Source organism: Chironomus tepperi, unplaced genomic scaffold (genome assembly GCF_022539635.2).
Source record: "Chironomus tepperi strain 1889 unplaced genomic scaffold, CSIRO-AGI_Ctep_v1 contig_82, whole genome shotgun sequence".
In the NCBI taxonomy this organism is placed as follows: Eukaryota; Metazoa; Arthropoda; class Insecta; order Diptera; family Chironomidae; genus Chironomus; species Chironomus tepperi.
The window spans coordinates 617,231-645,092 of NW_027226204.1; the positions used below are offsets into that span (position 1 = coordinate 617,231).

The 27,862-nt window shown below is 31.4% G+C and overlaps 1 protein-coding gene across 4 annotated transcripts in view; it reads right to left on the reverse strand.

Moving 5' to 3' along the window:
* Nucleotides 1-27,862, reverse strand: part of rols (rolling pebbles) — an 86,264-nt gene that overhangs the window by 5,730 nt on the left and 52,672 nt on the right. For all 4 annotated transcript variants that reach the window (XM_070633949.1, XM_070633948.1, XM_070633951.1 and 1 more), the window contains 3 exons: nt 14,418-14,627; nt 10,658-10,794; nt 452-716 (listed from right to left, as the gene is read on the reverse strand). In XM_070633949.1, the coding sequence (XP_070490050.1) occupies nt 452-716; nt 10,658-10,794; nt 14,418-14,627 (612 nt within the window). The remainder of the gene's footprint in view (nt 1-451; nt 717-10,657; nt 10,795-14,417; nt 14,628-27,862) is intronic.

Genomic DNA, 27,862 nt, shown 5'->3' on the forward strand with positions numbered 1-27,862 from the left:
ATTGACGTCTAAACAATTTGCAAGATTTTAAGCAGATTTTTATTTCGGACAGAAAATTGTAGGAAAATCTTCAATATGTCCGCTAAAAAATGCAAAATTTTGAACGGATTTTTTTTTCTGGCAGAAAATTTCAGGAAAGTCTTCAAAATTTTAACAAATATTAAAAAATCCACTGAAAAATTGTAAAATTTTAAGCGGAAATTTTTTCGGCCAGAATATTTTTCAAAATTGTACAAATGTTGAAAATGTCATGTCCAAAAAATCTTCAAAATTCGACCAATCAAGTGCAGTTAAGAACAAAATTCTTTAAATTCTCCTGAAAAGTTGATTCTAGATTGACGCATGTGTAGCATATCCACTAAGCTAGTATCCACCTGTCCAAACCCCACTTCCCCCCATCACAACTCCATTCCTGCCACCTGCCACCATTTAATAAGTATTAAATATCTACCTGAAAATGTCAAATTCTGATCCGATGATCCACCACTATTTCCATTTCTGTTCTTATAAAGTCCAAATGGACTTTTTAAATGCTTCGGTATGAAGAATCGTCGTCGATTTTGTGGCGGTGTTGCACAAATTTCAGCCTTTGTTGTGACAATATTTGGACTGACATCAACTAATCCCCTCAGGTGTGATAATGAGTGCTGTTGCTGAGGACATTTTGGTGGCTTACTATATACAGCATGGTTTGACGATGGCTGTTGCTGTTGTTGCTGAAAATAAACAAAGACAAAAATTATCATTAAATAAAAATAATAATTACATATGTGAACATTTACAATAACAATTCAGAACATAATTTATCACTCGGTTGACGAGAATCAAGATAAAAAGACACAAGTTGAATATTCCATATACGGTCCTATATCGATGAGTTAAATATATTAAAGAGAAACAGCAGACGAAAAAAAAAAAGTTTTTATTTCTTTTGACTCCTCTTCATATAGGCACACAAAACAATTGAATATCTTTTGGGCTCGGGTACTTAAATCTTATATGCTTTATACACATGAATCACGAGATTATTTAATTTTTTTTTTTCATGATTATATGGAATGAAATTTTCAATTTTCAATGGAAATGATTGTAGATTCTTAAAAAAAATAAATCTTTCATGAAGCTGTTGTGGAAATTTGTTAAAAATATTTTTGTATACTGTTTTTTTTTGGGTTACAGAAGAAACTTTTACTGTATGTTGTCTCAATTGACACTGGGTTCAAGACAGTTACGTGACATTAAATTGAGTTTATGGTCTTTCATGCTGATTTGTATTCAGATTTAAGGCGGAAGATGTTTTTAAAGTGTTTAAGAACTTATTAAATTTGAATTATTAGTTTTAACAATTTAAACTTGAAATTTCAGAATTTTAAAAATTTGAATTTTTAAAACTGTAAAAAAAAACTTTTAAAATTTAAATTTTCGAAATTCTTAAAAATTTCAATTTTTGAAAATCGTTGAATTTTGAATTTTTAAAAAAACTTTGAATTTTTGAAATTTGAATTTTTTAAATCTTGAAAATTTGAATTTTTGGAAATGTTAAAAAATTTGAAGTTTTTAAATTTTTAAATTTTGAATTTTAGAAAATCTTTCAAATTTGAATTTGAAAAACGTAAAATTTTAAATTTTTTGAATTTGTGAAATTTTAAAAATTTAAAAATCTTGTAAATTTGAATTTTTGAAAACTGTTAAATTTTGAAATTGGAAAAACTTGTAAATTTGAATTTTTGAAAATTGTTGAAATTTGAATTTCAAAAATCTTGTAAATTTGAATTTTTGAAAAGTTTTAAAATTTGAATTTTCAAAAAGTTAAATTTGAATAAATTGATTGATAAAACTGTTGAAACTTGAATTTTTGAAATTCGTAAAAATTAAATTTATAAAACCTTTAAAAAAAAGAATTTTTCCAAATTTTTGAAAACTTTTAAAATTTGAATTTCAAATGATTTAAAAATTTAAATTTTTAAAAGCCGTTAAAATTTGAAATTTTAAAAAACTCTGAAGCTTGAATTTTTAAAATATATTTAAATGTAAATTTCTCATATTCAGTATAATATTTCAATCATAAATTCAATTAACATTATAAATGCTTGAATTAACCTGAACTACTTTAATGAAATCAATTTTCATAAAACCACAATTTCTAAATACCTCACTCAATTCTCTAATGCTCATTGCTCATGCTAACTCGCTCATTTATGCTTCAAATAATTGCAAAACATTTCTGCATTCATTCATAAGTACAACAAAAATTTCCTCATAATTCTTCAAATTTGGTAGCAAAAAAGCCACAAATCACATTCTAGGCATACCTCAGATTCAAATCTCCAATGAACTCTAATAAATCTCAAACTTAAACTTATTTTTTAATGATCCAATAAAAGTTTATAATCTCAATTCATTGATCACTTCCATGCGAGAGCAACAGAAATAAAAATAAAAAATTATTATTACAATCCGTGAGAGACTCCAGTGGAATGTAAAAACTATGTCTACATAAATGCATTACTATGATCAATTTAAAGTACAGAGCAGTACATAATAAGCAATAATGTCTTGAAAAAAAAGTATGTATTTTTTTGATTAAACAGCTTTCTGTTTGTCTGTTAACATTACATGCACATAGATAGATAGATAGATAGGTAGATGGAAGAAGAGGAAGCACAGCATAATCAATTATTGTTGGGCACGTCGATAAAGTTATGTTTGTGTAAATAAATGTAAGGTTCAATAAATTTCATTCAGGTTAATATCGCATGAAGGGGTTAGGAACTTAATAATGCAGGCAAACAGTTCATTGTCATGAGTGTGACTACTTAAGACCATAAAAGCCATGAAAAATTGCAAAATGTCATAAAAAGTAAACAAAATCCGATAAAATAAATTAAATGCATGTCCAGTCAAAGCCTGGTGATGCAAGTTGTGAATTAAATCTGATGAGTCAGCACCCCTGACACGATTTTTTTTGTGTGTGTGCCTTACTCTTATCTTGATTCAATTCCAAAATCGAAATGTCATTTAGATTTGTGTTCAAATATTTAGAATACATAAAGTATAAAACTTGGTTATTGGAAAAAGAAGTAGAAAGTGTCAACAATAAACATCCCATGGGAACCCGACCGATCGAATGATTACAAAAAAAAAATTTATAAATTCATAGCAAATAATGAAGATGTCTGGAATGTGACTTGAAAGCGCATTACTGTAAAATATTTGAAAGTTGTTGAGATTCGAACATTTGCCTTGATTGAATAATTGAAATTTTCAGAATTTTGTATGAAATTACATACTTCACAAGAGAATGTTTCTGGATTTAAAAAGGTCAAACTGGATGTTTTGTCAATTTCGAATGGATTAGCAGACATAATAGGAACACAACCAAACATCCAGAAAGCAGACACAACATCCGAACAGCAGTTAGTGACAATTTCCCGAAAAGCTACCCCAAAAAAGCATTAAAAATGTCAAAAATGTCTCAGACGCACATGAGCTATGGATTAAATATTTTAATGAGATCCAATAATCATAATAAAGACAAGAAGTTTGTTGCCGCCGATCGTCGCTGCACGCTATGCATCTATAGAGAGCCACATTAACAACAATTGGTGGCATATGCATGAATTATAGAGACTTTGGCATTGAATTTTATAATTGAGTAAAAGCCGCAACTTAATGAGCTTTATGTAGCACCGATGGTCAGCAGTTTTGTGGCTGCATTGATGAAAAAAAACGGGTTGCTAATTCCTTACTGCTGCAAAAAAGAGTGCTTCTTTTAAAAAACACACAGCAAATTGGGATGGCAATAAATTATATAGATGAGGCTATTTTTTGTGTACATGCTGCCGTTGAACATCACGAACCATATACATTGAAATATTACTCAGCAATATTTTTTGGTGTTAACAAAGGACACAATGCAATTTTGATATAAATCACAAAATATCAGATCGACGCGACTGTCTCAATTTACTTTCGGAACATTCCTTTAAAAGCACAAAAAAATGTGTCGATGTTAAGCCAGAAAAATTAACTTTTACTTCCACAATGTTATTTATTAATAATTAAAATTAAATTACTGACACAAAGCGCGCGAGAGAACTTGATCACATAAATATGCTGTATCCACATTACTGGAGAGAATCATTAGCAAATAATCAATCATGATTTCACCCATGAGACATTGACAATTAATGATTATGCTGGTTGCTTTGAGCATAAAATGTGTCCATGTGGAGAGAAGCAGATGTTAGATGATAGAGATGCTGATCTGGATTTGAGATGGGATTAGAGCGCATTTGAAGGGAGCAATTAGCTTGTAATTAGCTCTAGATGGTTTGAAGACAACTGAAAGTTCTTTAGAGTTTGGGATCTAGAGATCAGTTCGGCGGTAGTCCCAATAGATTGAATAGGGAGGATACAATCTAACCAAGTCTATTCCAAATCTGTTCCTACATCTCAGAGTGCCTAATTTTAGGTTTCAGACAATAAATTGACTACAAATTTAGATGTCGAAGTACCCCAAAGCTTGTTCAAAATTACTTGGTTGATGGTGAGATTCGAACCTGGGAGGTCATATCGCACACCTCCTTTTGTGACCTGCACCTTACTAACTGAGCTATCAAGGGTTTGCTTGATTTAATAAAGTCTACAATTGTAGTTATAAGAATGCAATTGAAATTCAGGAGCTTATTAATGAGCCATAACCTTCAAAGTAGACATAATCCAAAGATAATCAATGATATACTGGATTTACCCAAGACTCTTATGCATTTCCAACACAAACATAAAGATTTCAGACATAATATGAATAATACAAGCTATCTAAGCTGTTAATCACTAATTAATCAGCTTGACAGGCTATGAGCTTCAATGATTAAACTCTTAACCTTCAATTCAATAAAAATTCAGTCAATAACCTCTGGATATTGCAGATTAAGGTCAATATCAAGTAGTCTGGCCACAAACGTGGTCATCTTACAATTTATGCTCATTTCTTGCTAATATCCACCATCTGCCTCGGAAAAACCAGCTAACAAAAGAGAAAATATCATCAACAAGCTTCACACGCACATCCAAGCAATCTGCATTAGATAATAATGATGATTATCTTTAGCTATAGCTTGTCATTTTCAGATATGTTTATAATCTAATTAATTTAGCGTTTACGCTACACAAAATATAAAGAGCCAATATTAGAGGCGGTTGATTGACGAGCTCGCATGAACAACTTTACTTCTTCTTATTATCCTCTCTTTCACACATGATCACACAATAACACATCAAAAGCAATTTAATTTTCCACGCTTAAATCTAATTGCTTAGTAATGATTTTTGCCATGATAAAAAATAATATAATATGCTGCTACATAGACGACCTAATGTTGCCGTCATGCTGATACTTATGCAATTTTTTTTAGCCATACGATGGGGGTCCTCGGTTTGAATAATGTTGGATTTTTGGAGAAATTTTGATCAAATCTCCTTTAAAATGCAATTTTGAATCCAAAAATTCCGTTAAAAAAAATTTTTCAAAAAAATTCCAATTTTCAAAACCGAGGACCCCCAAAGTACAATGTTTTTGTTTCATTCCTACACGAGTCTAGTATATAATTTTTTCTGGCAATAAAAAAAATCTCCTCAATTTAGATTTAGATTTCAATTGAATGATACTCGCTATGTACTTCAATTCAATGGCACAGCACACAGCACACAGCACATCACAGACATAAAGTATGGCGATAAAGAAGAGAAAATTGAAAAAGTAGCTGATGAGAAGAAGTCAACAAAACCATAAAAGCAAAATCGACTTCTTAAATGGCAATAACAATCATCAATGCAATGGAAAAGGAATTGGAAATTGGAGAGAAGCATAATAAGAACTGATATTCAACTGTAAATTGATTCCATCATAAAAATAAATTTTCATTTTATTCTCTTTCTTTTTTTTTTATCAAATGCAATTATTGCGATTGGAAGTATAAAGGAATTGAGGTGGATGACAGGGGTCGGTAACGTGATATCTGTGACGACTTTTTATGGGTCAGCCTACGACATAATTTTTTTGCTTTTGTTGTGTAAAGGTTAATGAGAGTTCTGAAGGATGTTGTTGAGGAGTATTTGATATCTTAACAGAAATGGAAGTGGAAATGTATGAGACTTGTATGACAAGTGAGACTAACATCTTATTAATTTGATATTGTGGAAAGAGTTGTAAGGAACTAATTTGCTTGTAGGATGTGATTGCAGAAAGCGCATCAAATTATTTAAAGTAAAAATTTCAACGGTTTTCAAAATTTTAAATTTTTAACGGCTTTCAAAAATTCAAAATTTTTGCTGATTTTCAAAATTTAAAATTTTTACGGGTTTTAAAAATTCAGTTGCCCTAACGAATTTTGACAATTCAAAGTTTAACGGTTTTCAAAATTCAAATTTCAACTGTTCTCAAAAATTCAAATTTTTTAATGAATTTAGAAAATTCAAATTTTGAACATAATTTGAAATTTCGAATTTTTTAACAAAATTCTAAAAGTCAGATTTCTTAACGGATTTCTAAAATTCAAAAATTTACGATTTTCAAAATTTCAAATTTTAACGGTTTTCAAAAATTCAAATTTTTAACGGTTTCCAAAAATTCAAATTTTTAAGAGATTTCAATTTTCTTGAGTAAATTTAAATTTACAAAATTTTAACGGATTTTGAAGGTTCAAATTTTTAATGAATTAAAAAAAATTAACTTTGTAACGGATTTCAAAATTTCAAATTCCCCAACACCAATTGAAGTCATCTAAAATTGCCATAAATTGACAATCTGAGCAAATTATCCATAAATCTCACAATAAACCGCACATATCTCATCAAAACCTCCTAAAACAAAGCATCCACTCATATCAGATTCAAGATAACTTCCATAAAAATCAATGATCATCAATAAAAGTGTCAAGGGATGATAATCAAGTAAATAAATTTGCCACTTCCAACAAAAAACTTTATTGCTTTTATTTGCCTTTCTAATGAAGCAAAAACAAAAAAATTAGCAATGCCTCATAATCATTAAACACGCCATAAATATCATGGTTTTTTGGGCATTTAAAAGCGAGGATTTGGATTAAAAAAGTCGTAGGATTAAGTGTCGACCCCCAACGCACTTATCAGCATCATTAACATTTTTCCGACATGCACAGTCCAGTCAGCAGAAAGGTCAAACAATAGATGACCAAACTCTCGACATTCGCAAATGATTTAATTACAGTTGTTGATATTTTTTCGCTACTTTATATTAAATTGCGTTTTCTGCGACTGTGACACGAATACAGGCACAGAAGTGTACTCGAACATACATTATGATGTCTTTTCTGATTACTGTTAATGGCACCAAAAAATAAAATATTTTATTTACTTTCGTGTGACAAAGATTTCGTTTCATGTCGAAGACTTAAGAATATGAAGGAAGAGAAATGGGCAATGCGAATTTAATTACTGTGATATGAGAATTTAACACATTCGTTGTGCTGAATATGAAGGTGACAAATGTACATTGTTGGATAGGATAGAGATGATGACCTTAACCTGTTAGGCGACTTGCGAATTGAATATTTAAATAAAATTGATGATAATAAAACAGGAATAGAGAAGAATTCCCCGAAGAAATGGATGTTTTTGATGTGTTCGGTCGACTAGAATATCCGGATTTGTAATTAAATTAACAAACTGCGTAGATTTCATGGCTTTTATGAAGTTTGAATGTTGAACAGTTCATTTTAGTCAATTTTGAAATTGTTGAAATTCAAATTTTTGAAAATCGTTAGAAATCAAATTCTACAAAACCGTTGAAATTTGAATTCAAAAAACTCGCAAAATTCAAATTTCATAAAGCCGTTAAAATTCAAATTTTAAAAGAACGTTACTTTCAATATCTTAAACATCAAAAATTTCAATTATTTCAGAGCTGAATTTAGAAGGCATGAAAATTCAAATTCAAGTAACCGTTGATTGTCAATTATTTTAAGAAATTGTAAATTTCAAATTTTACAAAAACCGTTGATTTTTAAAAATTTTGGAAGATCATTCAAATTCAAAATTTTTAAAAATTCAAATTTTACAAAACCGTTTATTTTCAATGTTTTTACAAGAAATTTTAAAAATCAAATTCTACAAAACCGTTAACTTTAAATTAGATTTCTGGACTATAAATTCAAATTCTACAAAACTTAACGGTTTTTATATTTTGAATTTTGTAATTATATTTTTAAGTCATTTAAAAATTCAAATTAAACAAAACCGTTAAAAGTTAATTACTTTTCATCACAATAAAAATTCAAATTTCTGCATTACCGTTAACTTTTAATCGAAAAAAAAGAATCCATACAGCACCAGATATAAAAAAATTAAATTAAATATTTTTTTCCAATAAACTTTTAACGATCCGATTAAGGAAATTATGATTCAATCGACCGCAGAATCAAATTTAAATCTCAGATTTTCATAATCTATATAATAAAAATATCCATTTAATATTCATATGCTACTGAAATTGATCGTTTGTGCCCAACCTTATCATATACACATGTAGAGAGAGAATATATAAAAATTCAAGAAATATGGGGAAGTTAAAGGAGAGAAAAAAAAATAACATGTTCCTTAATTAATTTCGTAGCCATCCATGACCGTGTGTATTTAAACTTTAGCTATCGCAAAATCGTTTGATGTTCATACTGCAAGGAGAAACATTGACAACAGAAGAAATCTCTGTCATCATTAAATTAAACTTTCTTTTTATGTACATTTTAACTTCTCGCTCTCGTCTTGATTTCCTTCGGATATCAAACCGTGTATAAATATTATTTGATTAATGATATCTTTCTTATATGTAATAAAAATAAGTATTTATTTTTATATTTTTTATTTTTTGAAATCTCTATTTGCATTGTCAATCATTTGAATAATTCTTTTCGCATTTTGCAATATCTTACTGTCAACAATGTTGTTGTTTGATGTTCACATGATAAATGAAGTAAGAAAGAAGGAATGAAACTAGTTTGTGATCAATAAATTGAAGATTTTTGAAAGATATTGCGCATTTTGTTCATTTGAATTTTAAAAGTTCGTTAATTTTGAATTCTTAAACTTCGTTGAATTTGAATTCTAAAAGTTTGTTAAATTTGAATTCAAAAAGTTCGTTAAAATTGAGTTTAAAAAGTTTTGTAAAATTGAATTCAAAAAATTCGTTAAATTTGAATTAAAAAAATTCATTAAAATTGAGTTCAAAAACTTCGTTAAATTTGAATTCTAAAAGTTCGTTAAATTAAAATTCAAAAATTTCGTTAAAATTGAGTTCAAAAACTTCGTAAAATTTGAATTCAAAAAGTTCGTTATATTTAAGTTCAAAATTCTCGTTAAATTTAAATAAAAACCTCGTTGCATTTGAATTCCAAAACTTCGTCAAATTTGAACTCCAAATCTTCATTCAATATTCAAATCTCAAAAGTCCGTTAAATTCTCATCCTCAAAACTCCCTTAAATCCATAATAATTCCAAGAATTCCAATAAAAATCTAAACCTATCAAACCATCTATAAATCCAATCAAATCATAATTAAGCCATTAACTTCAATCACGACTCCATCACACAACATTGTCTGGATCATTTACCTCTCAATCAAAACACAGACAAACCGTTCATCATGCCCCATTTCCCTAGCTTCAAAAAATGCACATTAAATAAAAATAAAAATATTTTTTTTTTCTAAATCAAAATGCCGACAACATTGTCAGTGGAGCCATTCAGCTATACACATTTCATGTATGTATATGATCAATGAGTAAAGGAACAGAACACAAAGAGACCAATAATTTGCCCCGAAACCATATAATAATTCGCACTATATTTGTCTCAATCATTGATGTGGAAAATTAACTCGTGTATTAAATCAAGTCGCACCAACAAAAATTTTGGGGATTGTTCGTAAATGATGGGTGGTTTTTTGGGTGAGGCTGCTTCATTTTGGTTATTGGACTTTATGGCATTTCAAACCAAATTTATTGGAGTAATAGACTTTTTAAAGCAAAACCTGGGGAGCCCCGGGGAAAAGGATTATTTTAGTCTAACCACTGATACCTCCTCACTTCCCCTTTATTTCGCTCTAGCCACTCAAAAATATTAAACTATCCATCCTCGTCCCCATCCTCGTCTCCATCTTCGTTCCCATTCTCGTTCCCATCCTCGTCTCCATTCTCGTTCCCATTATCATTCCCATTCTCGTTTCCATCCTCGTCGCCATCCTTGTCCCCATCCTCGTCCCCATTCTCGTCCCCATCCTCGTTCCCATCCTCGTCCCCATCCTCGTTCCCATCCTCGTCCCCATCCTCGTCCCCATCCTCGTCCCCATCTTCGTCCCCATCCTCGTTCCCATCCTCGTCCCCATCCTCGTCTCTATTCACGTCCTTGTCCCAATCCTCGTCCTCATGCACTCCCCCTACTTAAGAAATTGCTACCCCCAACACCTGAGCCAGACGTCATTTACAAACAACCCCACCATGTTGATAGTCATTTGAATTGATAATGTAGTAAGGAAAACATAAAGTTTAACAAATTGATTGTAGTTCATTTAATGAAGTAAAATAACAACAAAAAATATTTCTATGTCACTACATCAACATACCTGCATGTAGTTTGTGAAACATCCATTGGTCTTAACAAGCGAACGACAAGCGAGTTGAGGTGAGCCAAGAGTTGTGGAACTGCCTATTCCAGTATCGTAATCGCTAAATGTTTTACTGTGATTTCCTCGTTGAAATTCTGTAAAAAAAATAGGAACAAAAAAAAACAATGTAATTAATTATATATGCCACATATTTTAAATATTCACTGACTAGAAAATAGCATTTCATCACTTAATTAGACGGAATACAACTGTGCCTTTAAAAACTTGTTTTCTAGTTTCTATTTCTTTAATTTGCCATGAAAGTTATAAATTATTGACAAAAAGCTAATAATTTTCAGTAATTTTTCATGATGAGTTAAAGATCAATAAAATCAATTTATGCATGAAAGTTTTCTTATTGATAATTTTTTAATTTTACTTCTTGGGATAGAGTGTGATAATTTCCATATAAATTAATTTCTTCTTGATCGGGAATGATATTTATAGATACTATTAAGGTGGAGATGTTTAGAGATTGTTTGAAATATTTTTATAGGTGTCGACATGAAGACTGAGTTATTGTTGGATATTGTTGAAGAGTTTCTAACTTTTGCTTTATCTATGCTTTTTCTAACGGTGTTTCAAAACAATAAACAATTTTCAAAATTTAACGGTCTTGTAAAATTCAAATTTATTTACCAAAATTCTAACGGTTTTGTATAATTCAAAAATTCTAACGGCTTTGTAAGATTCAAATTTTAACTATCTTTGTAGAATTTAAATTTGTAAAGATTTTTTAATTCAAAAATTGAACATTGTTCAAATAAAATTTTAACGACTAACGGTTTTGTAAAATTCAAATTTTAACGAATTTTAGAATTTAAATTTGTAAAAAAAAATTGTAATTCAAAATCTTAACAGTTTTTGTAAAATTCAAAATTTTTAAAATTGAAATTAACGGTTTTGTAAAATTGAAAATTTTAATGAATTTGTTAAATTTAAATTTTTATCGAATTCAAATTTGTAACGGTTTTGTTGAATTTAAATTTTAACGGTTTTTTAGAATTGTAAAATTTTGTGAAATTCAAATTTTAACGATTTTGTAAATTCAAAATTTAACTGTAAAGTTTTTAGAATTACAAGGAAAGATCATTAACGGAATTGTAGAATTTAAAATTTTAACGTTTTTTTAGAAGTCAAATTTTTAATAGTTATGTTAAAATCAAGCAACTAACAATTTTGCAGACCTAAAGCTGCATTCATTTTACAATAGCCATTAATTTTCAATCAAAATCCATTTCACAATCAGGATTATCCAGCATCTAAATTCCTTGAAATCACTGACTATGCATAAAAATTGCCCCTCATTAAAAATGAATCATAACCAGATGATTATCATTAGGAACTAACGAAATCTAACCTTGCTTTCATTTTATTATTATTATGACTTAATTCATAAGGGACTTAAATGGCATTAATATGAAGAGAAAACTCATTGAATCGATAATAATTGCTTCAAGTTCGCCACTTAATGATAAATATTTAGGTAATTAAAAAACCGGTGCCAATTATCGATCATGAAATTGGTTGAATAATATTAATGCAGAGTGAATGGTGATTAAATAAGTGCTAGATAAATCATATGTGTAGGTTGTTATGGAGAAAAATTAAGTAATAATCATCGGGAGCTAAGTATCATTTAGTCAACATAAGTGACGTATAGTTTTGAGTAATTAAGAAAACTTGTACTTAATTTGCTGTTGATCAGGTGGCTGAGTCAGGTATTTATGCATTTAAAATGTCATTTACTCAATTTAACATGTTAAAGAATTCAAGAAATTCAAACTTAAAATTTGAATGTTAACGGTTATGTAGAATTTAAATCTCAACAGTAAATCATTTTCTTAATTTAATTGAAAAAATTTAAAATTCAACGGTTCAAAAAATTCAACGATTTTGTAGAATTTGAATCTTAACGGCTTTGTAGAATTTGAATTTTTCGCATCATTTCTTGTATTTTAAATATTAAATGACCGTTAAATTACTAAACAATTTAAACTCATTCAATTTATGACAAAATACTTAAAAATAAATAAAATCATGACTAATAAAGTCATAGCCGAGCAAAAAAACACGTCTAAACAGCATAAAAAAGCACAATAGCCATATAAATCCAACACCATCCTACATGATGACAAGGCAACATACATCGAATAGTCTACAAATTATGTCAAAAAAGCTAATTAAAGCAATTTATACTTAATGTTGACTAATCATCAGAAAAATATTCAGACATAAAATATCTCAACAAGAGAGACCCCGAAAAAGGGCACAAATTAATTAAGAGACCCCAAAATAAAAAATAAAATCACAGATGCAAATCAGACAACATGGAATGTATTCAAATTTGTCATACACGAGTGTAAATTTTTGAATTCATTTACAAATATTAACAATGATGTGATATGTCATGAATTAATTTATTATGGTGATATTATGATATCATTTAGATTCATTAACTTTTGTGTATGTATATCTGCATGGTCAGGGTGGTATTTGGGGTTTTGAAGAGAACGCTCCATTAAGCAGATAAATGCCTTAATGGTCAAATAGGTAAGCTGCTTGCCTCCAATTTGGTATGGTAACTTAATGTACGAGATCAAGTCTAATTTGAAATTCTGGGCAACGTTGGATTAAGAAATGGGTCATAAACTTGAAGTGTAGCGAGAGACAACGGGACGAGAGCTACAAGATTACCTAATGATTTTAATCAAATCAAATCAAGCTAGAAGCTTACATTTTTATGAAAATTCCAAGGATGAAGGAACCACGGTTAAAATGGGATTAACTAAGCATCCCGAGTAATCGACACGAATTGCCCTCCCGCCATCCTCTTGGACCTTCTTGGATAGGGTTTTATTTGAAATCAATCCTTCTCCTTCAGCTAACTAGCCTCAATCTTTCTTTAGAAAAACTTCACTGGATGATGAACTAAGCTTAAGTTTGAATGACTCAAGTATGGAATTCCAAGTTGATTTACCCCAAACTGGATAAAAAATTGGCAAGCGGAAGCCAACGATAGAGCCAGCTTCAGGCGTCGACTGAGATCACACTTAATCTGTTCGGCGAGTGAAGAATTCTGTTCGGAATTTTATCCGAAATTGAGAAGATTTGAACTAGCAACCCCAACCCCTCTCCTGGTTACGGTCTAATATAGAATTTTGACATCTTCACCTCACCCCCCTAAGCCTACCACTTGCTTACTAACTTCAATCTTTCTCTTAGAATCCCGAAAGAATGAACCAAGCTTAAGATAGTAATACTGAGTCAAGCAAAGCCTGATACAACAAGCAGCGCGATAGATGACCTCGACTCCCTATACCCCTGACTACACCACCATTCACCATTTCCCCATATACATATCTGATGCATTTTTGCTCTCAAAAGCAAATTCATCTCATGAAGAAGTGTTTCTGTTAATAATATAAATGAACAGTTAAGACAGTTATGCATGAAAAATCGTTAAAAAAATAAAAGAAACAAGAATATTAAGCAAAACAATCATAAAAAGTGAGATACAAGAGCTACGAAGGAATTGGAATTAATACGAATGATGATTTTCTTTAAATGTTCCATGTCATAAAAATATTTTTGGTGCAAATTATGATAGCATAAATAATCTTTAATGATGTACAGATTAAAGTCAATGCCTTGGCACGAATTGGAGCATATACAAAAAAAAAATGTTTTATATTCCGTGATGAATATTATTACTTACCGCTGATATCGTCGTGCATTTCCTGGTGATGTCGTTGCGTATTTGCACAAATTGTACATGATTCATTCTTAAACATACACGTATAACATTTTGCATGCCCGCATGTGTCAATTAACTTTCTCTTCTTGCCTTTATCGAATGGCATATCGCAGCTTGGACAGCATGTTGCACCTGCTTCAGTTTCAAGAATTTTTCTAATTGCTGCCAGATCTGTAATGAGACATAGTAGATGGAGACTGTTAGGAAGGTATTTTTTAATCATTTTGACATGTTTTATTTTTTAATGACTCAGCAACGACCAACGTGACTTAAAGTTCAACTAGTAATCTCAAGCTTAGCATTTAAATACAACTATCAATTTTTTTTTATTAGATTTATTCAATTCCTGGTTATTTCTCGTGAATCGTCAGCTGTTATTGGGGGATTGTTTGGAGATGATGTCAAGATTTAATTACTGACTGCTTCTGGTTCCCCTCCATCACTTTCTTATGTATAGAGCAGTGGTGGGCGACCTATGTGTCTCGGCACACTTCGGGTCGTGTCCCACCTAATCACAATACCCAGCTCATTTATATAGGTGATTAATTTTTTGTATAGAGCAGTGGTGGGTAACCTTCGTGCCACGGCACACTTCGAACCATGCCCAGCCTCATCACCTTCCCCCAGCTCATCAGTATATAGGTAAGTCATCTCAACCTTCGCACACTTATCGTTGCCTAATCACCTTAGCACACAGTGTACCACAGCACACATGCCTACCACTGTCATGAAGCATCATACACTCCACCCCCCTCCTCCCAAAAGAAGCGATTGACGTCACTTACAATCCCCCCCTTTCCCAATGAAATTCACCGAATGACTCCACAAAAATATCTCTTAGTTCCTTTTAAAGACATCTTTGTTAATCTGTTACTAGTTACTATTTTTATTAATTTTGTGCTCTCGGTGAAGTAAATTTGTTAACAATAAAAGAAAAAAGAGATTTTTCTTACGTTGACGCTGTAGGCACTTCGTGCTCTTAATGGCTATTTATGCCGATCATTTGTATTCAATATAATGAGCTTTTTAAAACCTATTAAATTATACACTTTTGTTAATAGATTTCAATTTCACGTGAAAGAATATAAACATGTTTTTTTTGGAGGGAAAATATAGGCAGGGTTGGAAGGTGCTGAAGGTGTTTTTTTGTGATTCTTGGAATGACTTGGTTGTTAAGATTGAGTGAGATATGGGTGGATACTTGGAATGTGCATTAGGGGTAATCATGTAATGTTGAGTTAAAGCTCTTATGAGCATGACTGCATGACTTTAATGGAATGTTGGAATAGAATATGATTTTTTGGGAATATCTATGAATTTAGGTACAAGAAGGACCAGAACATAGCCAAATCTTTGGGATGTAGAGAAGGAACTGATCATAAGAATAATCATATAGTAAGGATGACCCTATGACAGGAATATCGACAACACTCTATACAATAATTGGAAGATCGGACTCTGATGGGAATCGAACATACGTCTTCATACGATTGAGGGTAACTAATGTCTGGCAGGCTTCCTAACCACTAAACACAGTCATCTTACTTTCAGATTGACAATTTTGCCTTTATATGACTCGATGAAGTAGTAAATGCAACTCTCATTCCTCAATATCCAACAAATTCAATAGAATTTCATTCCTTAAAATGCTCTAAATTGCTATGCTCACTCTTAAAAGACATGAACTTATCTAAAGATAGATCCAGCTTCCGACAAATTCTAAATGCCGCAATGGACCCTCGTGCCTCTTAGCCAAGGAAATAAGAAAGTAATTAAATGACATTTTACAAACTAAAAGATGCATCATCAACTCCAAACTGCAATAATACCCAAAAATACCCACCGAAAAGTCAATTGACACAGTGACTCTAATTCAACACCTCAACATCAATCATCCAACTCTGTGAGTCAAAACGACCTCTCAAGGAGTCATTATCAATCAACAAAAAGACGAAAAGCATTGCGTAACATAGCAAGTCACAGTGCCTGTGTTAATTGAAATTTTTTTGGAACATAAATTAGTAGCTTAATGATAATAGTGCTGGAGCAGCAGCCAAAAATATGTTATATCCAAAAATTTATTTAGCATATGTTTGCAAAACACTAAGGTCTTTTGAATGGATGATGTATTGCCATACTGGTGATCTGGTATAGCTTTATTAATTGGACTATATATTACTGAATATAGTCATATATCATCAATATGTCATATAGCATACGATTGTGCGTAAATTAAGTTGTTTTTTGGATATAAAGTTTTAGTCATTAACTAATGAAATGTGATGGATATCTTCGGTGTTAATTAAATTGGAAACGTGAGATTAGCTTGCAAAAAACTCGAAAAGTTCTCTTCCTTAAAATAAATTAATTCAACCTTTAAAGTTGTCTGCAAAACTTGCTAAATAATTATATGTCTCAAGTATCCATTCATCTGTCATCGATACCCGGTCATCAAAAGTATTTTAAGCTATAGAGCAACAAAAAAATTTGTATTGAAATGCCACTTTCAGGTTTTTTTGCAAACTATTTCTAAGCCTATCCATTTCACATCAACTTGAAGTACTATTATGAATATATTATGTCATGAACTTTAGTGTTCAATAGCACGTAAACCCAAATTAGCCTAAGTAAAATAACAAATCATAATAATTTTGAAATGTATTAAAAAAACAAACACCCGAAGCTGTTTGCATTTTCATCCACAAAAAAATATAAGACATATCCAATTGAACCTTAGTTTATTGTCAATAAGCTAATCGGCAAGACAAATGGCATTTTTCGATACAGTCGATAAATAAATTTTCGGCTTGTAAATTGTTGATTGGATGTAAGAAGGAAGGAATTTGGTAATTAAAATGAGACTTTTTTGACGTTTAAAAGTAAGTGGAACTTGTTAGCATTGAAAGGGATTTGATATTTGTGCAAATTGTTGCAATTTATTGTTTAACGGTTTTTGAATTCAATTCGCTGTTCGTAAATTTTTTGTCATTTTTTTTTTACAATTTCAACGAAATTTTTAGAAAAGAATTTGAATTTTAGTGCTTTCTAATAAAAAAAAGAATTTTTACAATTAAATGATAAAATCATAGTTTTTAAAAATTTGAATTTTTATTCTTAACCGTCAAAAATTGTTTAAATTTTGTACTAAAAAGGCGAATTGTTGTTCAACGGTTTTTGAAAATTTGAATTTTGTTCGAAAAATAATTTGAATTTTGTTCAAAAAATTTAATTTTAAAAATTTTGTTTTAAAAAACTTTCAATTTGTGAAAATTCTAGATCATTGTGGAATATTTTAACGGTTTTTAAAATTTGAAATTATTCTTTGGAAAATAGTTTGAATTTTGTACGTTCAATTGTTTTCAACGCCTTTTGAAAATTTGAATTTTGTTTAAAAAAAAATTTGAATTTTGATCTAAAATTATAAATTTCTCGGTTTTTATGAATTCAAATTTAGTTTCGTTCAATTTAACGTCAAAAAAAGGGGAAAATCTTTCGGTCAATTTGAATTTTTCCCAGTAAAATTCAAAATTAAATTTAACGAACTTTCTTAATAATTCAAGAATTCTACAAATAACTTCAAAACATGAAATGCAAACAAGTGAATGTCCATCATCATCATCTATTCTCACACTCAAGTCCATAAAGTGTTGAATGATTCAACTCAAAATAGACAATGACATCACGATTTCTAATAATGTCGACCACTTCCATTTACCTCATTCTTTCCATTTCATTCATAAAAAATATTGAAATATTTATCTTTTCGTCGTAATAGCTGTCCAATGGTATCTTAATGAATCAATCGGAAATGAAAATTTTAAACACTTTTAAAGAAATGAGAAGTAAAACAAAAACAAAAAAGCACGTGGGCGAGCTTAAATTGTATCGCAAATCTTGCAAATGTGTGTCATTGTGACAAAAAAAAAAGTCGAATAATTCTCACTTTCGATTTCAATGACCACGCGATATTGTCACACAAATAGGTATCAACACCTATTAATATTCGATTGCTGAGTCCATTCAATCAGCAAATCTAAAAGAAGTATTATTATTAATGAAACAGACAACAACAGAGCTTTAAAAGGTTGTTGACAGAACAATTCATTCATGACTACCTCGCATTAATCGTGGCTATTTTCGGTAGTCGTAATAATAATAAAATAATTTTTATATTTCACACATTCGAAGACGATTCCAATTCAATTAGACATTAAACAATTAATAAAGTTGTAATACGAAATGTGTAACATCTTAAGAAGGCGTATTGTAAAACATTTAGTTAGTTCCTTGCCATTTATAGGCATTTTTTTTATATTCTGCTCCTTTTAATAATAATTCTCTTCGCTTACAGCCTCCGATTTTCGTGGGCGATTCATAGTGCAAAATACGAGATGAATGAAAAAGTTAAGATATGGTGGGTGAATGAGACGCAGTTTTTGCTGAATGAATCAGAGTAGTATTGCTTAGATTTGTGAAATTAATGAACTTAGAGACTAGATGTTGACAGTAACAACTTTAAATTGCTTGATGTAATGAAATTGATTTGTTATTTTGCGAATTTAGTGATTCAGGCTTTGAGAATTTGTCAACGGTCAATTTAGATTTGAAATCAGATAAGTTGATTCTCCCCTTTCATAGTTGTTTACCTTTTCTTTGATATTTTGTTTAAATTTCATTTTTAGAAGGTTTTTACAAGTTTTTGCTGCTTTCTGGATGTTTGGTAAGTAATTTTACATCATAAGATACTTGTTATTGCCCAACCTTTTACCCAAAAGACAGCAAAACTCAAATCAACTCTAAATTATCAGCATGAAGCCAAATTTACTTTCATGAGTCATAAATGACCTTAAAATTGACATTTTCAACAAAATGTTACAATTTTCCACTTACTGGATCTACATTTTCCAATACCACAACATCCATCAAACCCAACAGATACTTGATGGACTATGCCAATATACAATTTTAATTAAAAAAAAATCAATTGTCTCGTTGATTACATTAAAAAGAATTTCAATGTTAAGAGAAGCATGCTCTACATAATGAAACACTCAGAGTCAATCATTCAAAAAAATCAAGACAGCTGGGAACCAAAACTGTTGGAATATTCAGCACTCGTTGTGCAAAAAAAAAAGAAGTGCGTTGAAATGTCTTTAGCTTATATATGACTATAAGCAAAACGTTAAAATAACATCAAGGTGAGTAGCAAACAAGAGACTTTATGGGGTTTTAATAGTTCCTCTCATTCATTGATTTTTATATATATTTAAAATTCATTCATTCATAAAGTTGTGAAGAGGGAGAAAAAACCTGAAAAAAAATCATAAAGCAGCTGATGATGATTGCGACTATATTTTGCAGAATATTTAACTTAAATTTTTATTTGTTTATTTATTTACAGCACTTTTAAAGAGCAAGAGAATTAGGTCAGCAATATAATGTTATGTCTAATCATGTTCGACACATGGTGGTGCCATTAGACGGATCTGTAGAAATAGCCGTATAATGAAAGAGATGAGAGAAAGAGCGTTTGGCAAAAAAATAGCTAATTCCATAATTAACATCCAACACATTATTAATAGATAGATTGATGAATGTATCTATATACACGCTCCAAATTGCTTACGTTGCATAATCTAATTGTCTAAAAATGTTTTTTTTATTACTATGCTGTATAAATGTATATGGCCGCTAAGAGTGTCTGCTATTAGAAAAAAAAGTCATAAAAAATTGATTGATTGATAAAAAGCCTTTTTTTTTCACTCGAAAATTGAATTTTTCATGAGCACTAAAATAAGGTCAGCTGTCAGAAGTCGGTTGAGTTTTGTTTTCGGACTCACTCAGCTTGGTACCGAAAGGTGGACGTACGTAAATGATGTATACTGAGTTATAGCCATTTTTGAGTCAATCTCTATTTTGAAGAAGCTTAAGTGTCTTGATAGTCAGCTTAGTGAGAGCTGATACTGAATTTAGATACCTGGGTTCGAATCCCATCATCAGTATAGTCTTCAATCATGGAAACCAAGAATTAGGCAACCTGAGATGTTAGAACAAATCATGAAAGATGTAGTAAGACTGAGAATAGATTCAAGACCTTTATATCCACTATATTGGATTTTAGTAAACCAGACGCACTCAGACATCATTCCCAAATTCCCCCTAATGTAACTATGAGTGTGCATAACTTCAATACACATATCTAGGCCCATAATAATAATAATAGCATTAAGAAGGTAAGTGTTGTGTGAGAAGATTACAAGATCGGCACTTTCTTACTCACTTTAATGGCACTTACTATGTACATAGCATACAACATCCACATACATATGGTATATTACATTAATTATGCTGGTAGCATAAAAACACTCTCTCATGTCATGCGATTTATTTTTTTTATGCTGTTGCTCATTTCAATTTGTCTTCATTCGTCATTTTATTTATATTTATATTGAAAGATCATTGAAAGCACAACTTTGGGTTCCTTTCATTTTGAACTCGATCGGTGGTTACGCATGGGGATGGTGACTTGGGGGATTTTTGCTGGGTTCTGTACAGTATTTAAAGACACTCAAGAAACATAGAATAACCAAAATCGAGTATTGTCACCAAATAATCGGCTAACCCATGATGTATGTTGAAACTATAAGTGACCATCCACTGATCCACAACATGTCAATAAAGAAGAATGAAGAGCTTAACAATAAAAGAAAGAAACTCAATTATATCCACATAAGTGTCTCAAAACAGTCAATTCAGACAATAGCCTTCAAAGTCTTCTCAATTTCATTTCCATTTCAATCACCTTCAACAAAATTCTTAAGCTCCATTCTCGGCGTCTAATCCAAAAAGTCAACACTCAAAAAAAGGTTAAATCCCCTCGTGTTTTCAAGTTCGCGAATATGTTTACTAATAAATTACGCAAATATCTAGGTACGCATATCATTTGGAATGGGAATTGACTTTTGCCTCTTTTTTTCATGTTTACATATTGGGGTGAGTGTGGGGATGATGTCTTGTGCGGATGGTGTGGATCAGGACCAAGAGGGGTGGACACAGGAGGGCAAAGGGATCAGGAGGTTGCAGCAGTTAAGAACGAATTTTGAAAAATGCAAGAGCTTATATGGATGCAGCGTGATGAACATCACTGCCGATCGAACCCCATAAAAATATATATTTTCAATATTATTATGCCTTTAGCTCATTGCCGCAATTTTTGTGTACTCAATTAATTAACTTCGATATGTAATTAAAATAGACATGAGATTGTGTATTTTTGATGTCTGTCCTACTCTTACAATCTTTTTATATTTTTATTTATAGATCTCTCAAAGCATTACCATAGTAAGTAAGTATAATAATAATATTTTCATTTCTCTTTTTTTCTTTAATTTTTAATTACTTCATTATGCATTTTTTTTACATATAAGCACAAAATAAATGAGCTTTTAAAGCTTTATCTACTTTAAATCATTATATATTACACGAAGATCTTTTTTTTTTGTGGAGACAGTTAAGACAGCATTGACGATGGAAATTGATTGAAATCTGGTTAATCGTGAACACGAGCGAATGAGATTGGTTCATCTATCTTATGAATATGTACGTATAGCTTGTTATATGACAAAAAGACTAAGAGATGCATAGAGTTAGGAAGTCATTATTGAAACTATTCATCAAAAGACGCAATCCTATTAAGCAGGTAAAATTATAATCTGATTTATGTGATGCTCACATCATTATGTGATGCTCAATCAGTTCTAGATGGAATGTCTTCATGGTTGTTTTTGGAATTTTTATGGTAAATAAGTGAGAAAGATGAGATGTTGTGGATGTGTCATAATATTATCTTGGGTATTGCTTGATAGGGAGTGCTGAGAGGTGTTTGACTACTGTTGAACCAAACTTTGAGGATCTCAGGTGACATAAGGTAGCAAAGACAGTCATTAGGACTCCTTATGGAGCTCTCAAGTCCAGGAATTGCATGGTAGGGAATGCAGAGGGGTGTTCGACTACTCAAATTCCAATATTTAAGGCTCCCAGACACCACAAGTAAGCAAAAACAGTCATTAGGATGCTCTATGGAGCTAGAAAACAGTCATTAGGATGCTCTATGGAGCTCTCAAGTCCCTTGGGACTAGATTTTAGGTATTGTATGGTAGGAAGTGCAGAGGGGTCTATGACTGCTCAATTATAAATTTTTAAGGATCCCAGATGACACAAGACAGCAAAGACAGTCAAAAGAACTCCTTATGGAGCTTTTAAGTCACACTTCGACAAACATAACCTAAAAATCACACTTTCGACTTCATAACTATAACAATCACCAGATAATCCACAATACCATATCAAACCCAACCCATACCAGGTCACATACCCAGAACTTTGCCCTTCACCTGCTATTAAGATATCAAAAAAAAGCTCTCACAATAACCGCAATTCAAACCCTTTCGTTCATTAAAACACGCTATAAAAAATGCAAAGGAAGCCTTGAATCATACAATTCACCTTTTGTGTGCGCTGACATAAAAGCCAGATAGATAAGATGTGTACGTTGAGGTAAAATTAATTGTTTAAAGCGGCTTTTTTTCACATGCTGCACTCACTTGATGACCTGCAGAATATTTCTTTATTGGCACGATAAATCAACAATAATATTTTATTTATTTTTTGTATTTTTATGTTTTTGACCTTTTAATTATTATTTAAATTATTTTGTGCCTTAATTAATCCAGTCCTATATCTTCCGTAGTTAATTTATATGATTACAATTGGATTGCATAAAAAAATTTGTTTTTTTCTTGTAGCAATTTTAATTTACATTTTTGTTGGTGCCAATGGGGTTGTGTCGTGAGTGATGTCTGTGATTTGGAAGTGAGTCTAGTTGTTACTATCTCTAAATGGCGAAGAGACCGCTTTTAGGTACATTAGTGATTTTTCTGGACCATGAGAGCATGCTTTATGCCTGTTAGACTAAGAAAATACTGTGAAAAAGGAATGGTATTGATGAATTTGAAGAGGTTTATAATAAGATAGAGTAAGTGACTATAGCAGAGTCGAAAGAATATGAAGTGGTCTGAAGCAAGTCAGTGTTGGATTTGTTGATCTTGTCCAATACAACGGTAAGAACTGTGCAATGAGCACTGTATATAGAAGAAAGTTTAAGTGAGCATTGTGTCTCTCTTGCACTCACTCTCCAGCAACCCCCGGTAGCTCAGTAGGTTAGAACACTTGGATTGATTGAAAAAAGGCGAGGGTTCGATTCCCAATCAGAAGCATCTACACTGATCAAGAAGTTCACTTTATTAGGCTCTAGAATCTCAGTTTTAATTTGATTCCGAACAGTTAGAGTTAGGATGTTAAAACAGGGGACAGAAGTAGTCTAAAGCATCTAGAAGGCTTTAGTAGAAACATGCACAGAGCAAGTAACAGAACAAACATGAACATAGTAAGTAGCCTTGAAGTCCAAAACAAGAAAATTGCAAGTAATCCTTTAACAAGGTAAAGAACAGTTCAAAAACGATCTGTAAGGAGGAAGAGAAGAAGTCTAAAGAAGCAAAAGAACGGCTCTCTAAAGTCAGTTATCAAGCACCAAAACCAGTTCCCAACAAACATCACATCCAAACAGCCCCCGTTGTGATTTAAGTGCACATATATCTCATGTAACTTTATAATATACTCAATCAACTTTTATTATTTGCAAGATAACTTGCAAGCAAAAAAAAAAGAGCCTATCCAGACAGAAAGAGAAATGAAAAAGAAAACGTTGTTGTTGATGGTTGTTATTGCTCTGTTAATTTTAATTTCTTTAATTAAATAGATTTAAATTTAAATTTATGGTAAACAATTACGATTATAAAAGGCAAATGAGATGTGAAATGTCCTTGCAATAACTGTCGTCAGATTTGATTATTGGGAATTTTACTTCTCGCATTTTAGCGACTATATTGATTATTTATGGAAAATAAGTTTTTTGTGATATCTTTATGGCTTTTTATGAGTGGATGGAATTGATATTTTTTTTTAACTTGTTTGCAAACATTTTGTCTGAGGAGTGGATCACTTATGGATTGTAAAATTGGTGATTCAGAGTTGCATAATGGATATTTCGGAATATTTTTGCAATAAAGCGAGACATTGTAAGCGGAAGTTGAGTAGGTGGATGTGACACGAGTAAATGCAGGGACATTTTTTGTTGTATTTTATGTTCAATTAATTTGGATAGTCTACCGCAGTTGAGGTTTATTGAAGTTTAATAAGATTGCTAGTGGGAGATAGAGTTTGGAAGTGAATTTCCTGCTTTAAAGGGCAGTTGACTGATGACGAGAATTAAAATTGCATTTTTTGGGTCATTTCCTACTTTCAACTTTTCAGACAGCTCTATAATACCCCAAATCATCGATTACTATCTAGACGTCACTTCTGAATTACCCCCAAGCTATACCATAGCCATTCAATCATCAAAATCCCCTCCAACAATCCAAAAATTGCACAATTTCCAAGAATCAACAACCAAGCCATTATCATTCTAAAAAGCCCTGAAAATCTACTCAAAAATTCACAGCACGTCCCTCAAATTCCCAATAATCATAAAAATAATCGTCAGTCCTCATAAAAAAAATTCCTAAACAACCTCATAAAAATGCTTCATCTTGCAAATTAAATCCTAGCCAGTCTCAATTTCCGCCTAAAACCAGTTTATTACTCAGAATCATCAAACAAGATGTGTGTTCCGTCCACATTTCTCATCCAATTCATAAAACATTAAGTGAGCGATTTAAATTAATTTGACATTTGAATGGACCCACAAAAAAAATTAAAGAAAGCGAAAGACAAAAGACATAAAGTCATTGTAAGGGAAAATGTGCATTAAAGCGATAACAATCTCATGCTGCGGTAAAGTATTTATTTACGTTTGTCGACTACAAATCTACTTTACATTTCGATTTAATAATGAATTAATTTTTTTTTGGACGTAAAACACAGAACTTTTTCACTCTGAATTTTTAATTTCATTTTCTTCTTCTTCCTTTCATTTGTCACGTTCAGCATATTTTCCCACGTTTTGCCGTATTGTCTATCATTGTTGCCATTATGAAAGTGTAGAGTCATTTGGGAAATATATAAAAGAAATACAGAAGAAAATAGACATATTCACTCATAATAATCGTAAAAAAAATGCATGCGAGGGGTAACAGGTAGAAATTATGGTGGGGACTGTACGGAGGTTGGGGATCATTGCAATTTAATTGAGTGAAGAAGAACTTATTGGGTCGGGAAGATTTCAACATACTAGAATTTAGAATAATTCATCTAACCTACCCGGAAGGCACACGGTGTAGAATTTTATTGAGATTTCAATGTACTAGAATTTAGAATAATTCATCAAACAAGTGCTTTGTGGGAGTACTCAGAAGGCACACGGTGTAGAATTTGAGAAAATCTAGCTTCACCCAAGTGATAGTCTGACATGAACCCTGATTTCAGCAACTGGTGGGAATCGAACTAATTAACCGAATTCCTGTTCTAATTTTGGCAAATGCCACTAGCAAACCTACATTGATACCCGACCTATTCAGACCTTAAGTAGCTTGAGGGATTTGCATGGGCAATTTTAAGTAATAACTATAAAATACCACAGAAATTCATAATCGACAACTTCTAACATGACCCAACATCCGCTCAACCCCAGCACAGCATTTTTGCCATCAAAATCAATTCCAACGATTCTCCTCAATTACTTTTCTATTTCATTTTATTACTTTTTTGTGCTTCTTTTGCTGTATTATTTTATTTTACCATTCGCAATTGTTTATTAGATACATTAGCACACATATAATCATATTTAATGTTTCCTCGTTCGAACTCCAGTGCTATTTGAGCTTACTTTAAAAATGTAAAAATTATCGTGAGTTGAAAACTTATAAGTGAAAATTGATTTATTAATCATCAATGAACGTGATGTTGTAAATCCAAAAAAAGTATAAATAAATATTTATTGAATAAAGTTTGCAAACGTGCAGAGTTCTTCGATCTTATGCCTGTATACCTACATGTTAGCTCTCAATAATGCAATTGGAAATCTGTTTTGGTTAGTATGGAATGAAAAAAACATAATCATTACAGTTGCAGTAGTATGAGTGCCTTGTAGTCGTATTGTTGTCTGCAAATTCCACAGATTTTAATTCTGAGATTCCTTGTTGTGCTTAGTCTGGGCTTATTCTAAAGACTAATTGATAAATTGATTGTATGTAATGAATATTTCAAGTCCTAAGCTCAATTTATTTTATAAAAGGAAATGGATGGACGATTAAGAGGGGTGCAAACTGTTTGGCTTTTGACGCAAAACTCTTTTGAGATGTTATCGGGACTGTTTTGCATGGGAAAATATTTATTTTGAATGCACATGTTGTTAAATTTTGCAAAAGTATATTTATAATGGCTAGACAAATGTCATAGGAAGTGACTTAATCACCTGGTTTGGTATGTCAATAGTTTAGAATTGTAATGGATTATTGCTGGTTTGGAAATGTGAACTTAAATGAATTGGTGACGGAAATGTAGAGTCATTTGATTAAGTATGTATGTTGACTTATGGCATCGGCAGTCATGGGTTCAAATCTCAGGTAAAACTGTTACATTGACAAGATTCAAAAGTGATTTTAAAGATCGGCTTTTAGTAGGAATCGAACCCATTAAAGTCAAACAGCATGTTGGGAAGCACCTTAGCCACATAAGTTTTACTCTCTGCGCTGACAGATTCACCTACATAAGTATCGATACCTTAAAATTCTACCAAATTCAGGCACAACAAGTTACTTTGAATATTAATTAGAAATCTAACAGAACTATTAGTTCCTGAACATCATCAATACTCTGCCTCACTCGTCCTTAATATGCCACTATGTCTAGCAAAGCCAAGCTCAACTCAACTCAATCCACATTCCAACAACTAAAATATGCTGAAATGTATTAAAATAATTCGCGAATTAAGCTTAGTTGCCATTCAGTCTATCATATCGATATATTAGTCCAGAACCAGTTAGAAATCCAGTCACCCACACACAACTCACCACTGAGACAACCAGTCATCCATCGATTCAATTCATTACAGATTTATTTGTGCAAAATTCAAATAATTCTCAAAGCTTCATACCCTTTCTCACATGGGAAGTGGATAAACCTCATGTTCAACAAAATATATATCCACAGTCGTTTGCAATGAGAAACAGAAAATAAACAACAAGAGTCAGAAGGAATGAAAAGGAATGAAAAAAAACTGAAAGTGCAACTTTTGCGAGAAGTAAAAACAAAAATAAAATAAGAAGTAAGAAGTATGTTTAGCTGTACATGGCAAAAAAAAAGGTACAAAAACTATAAACGAAATCAAGCAGCATATGTTAAAGATT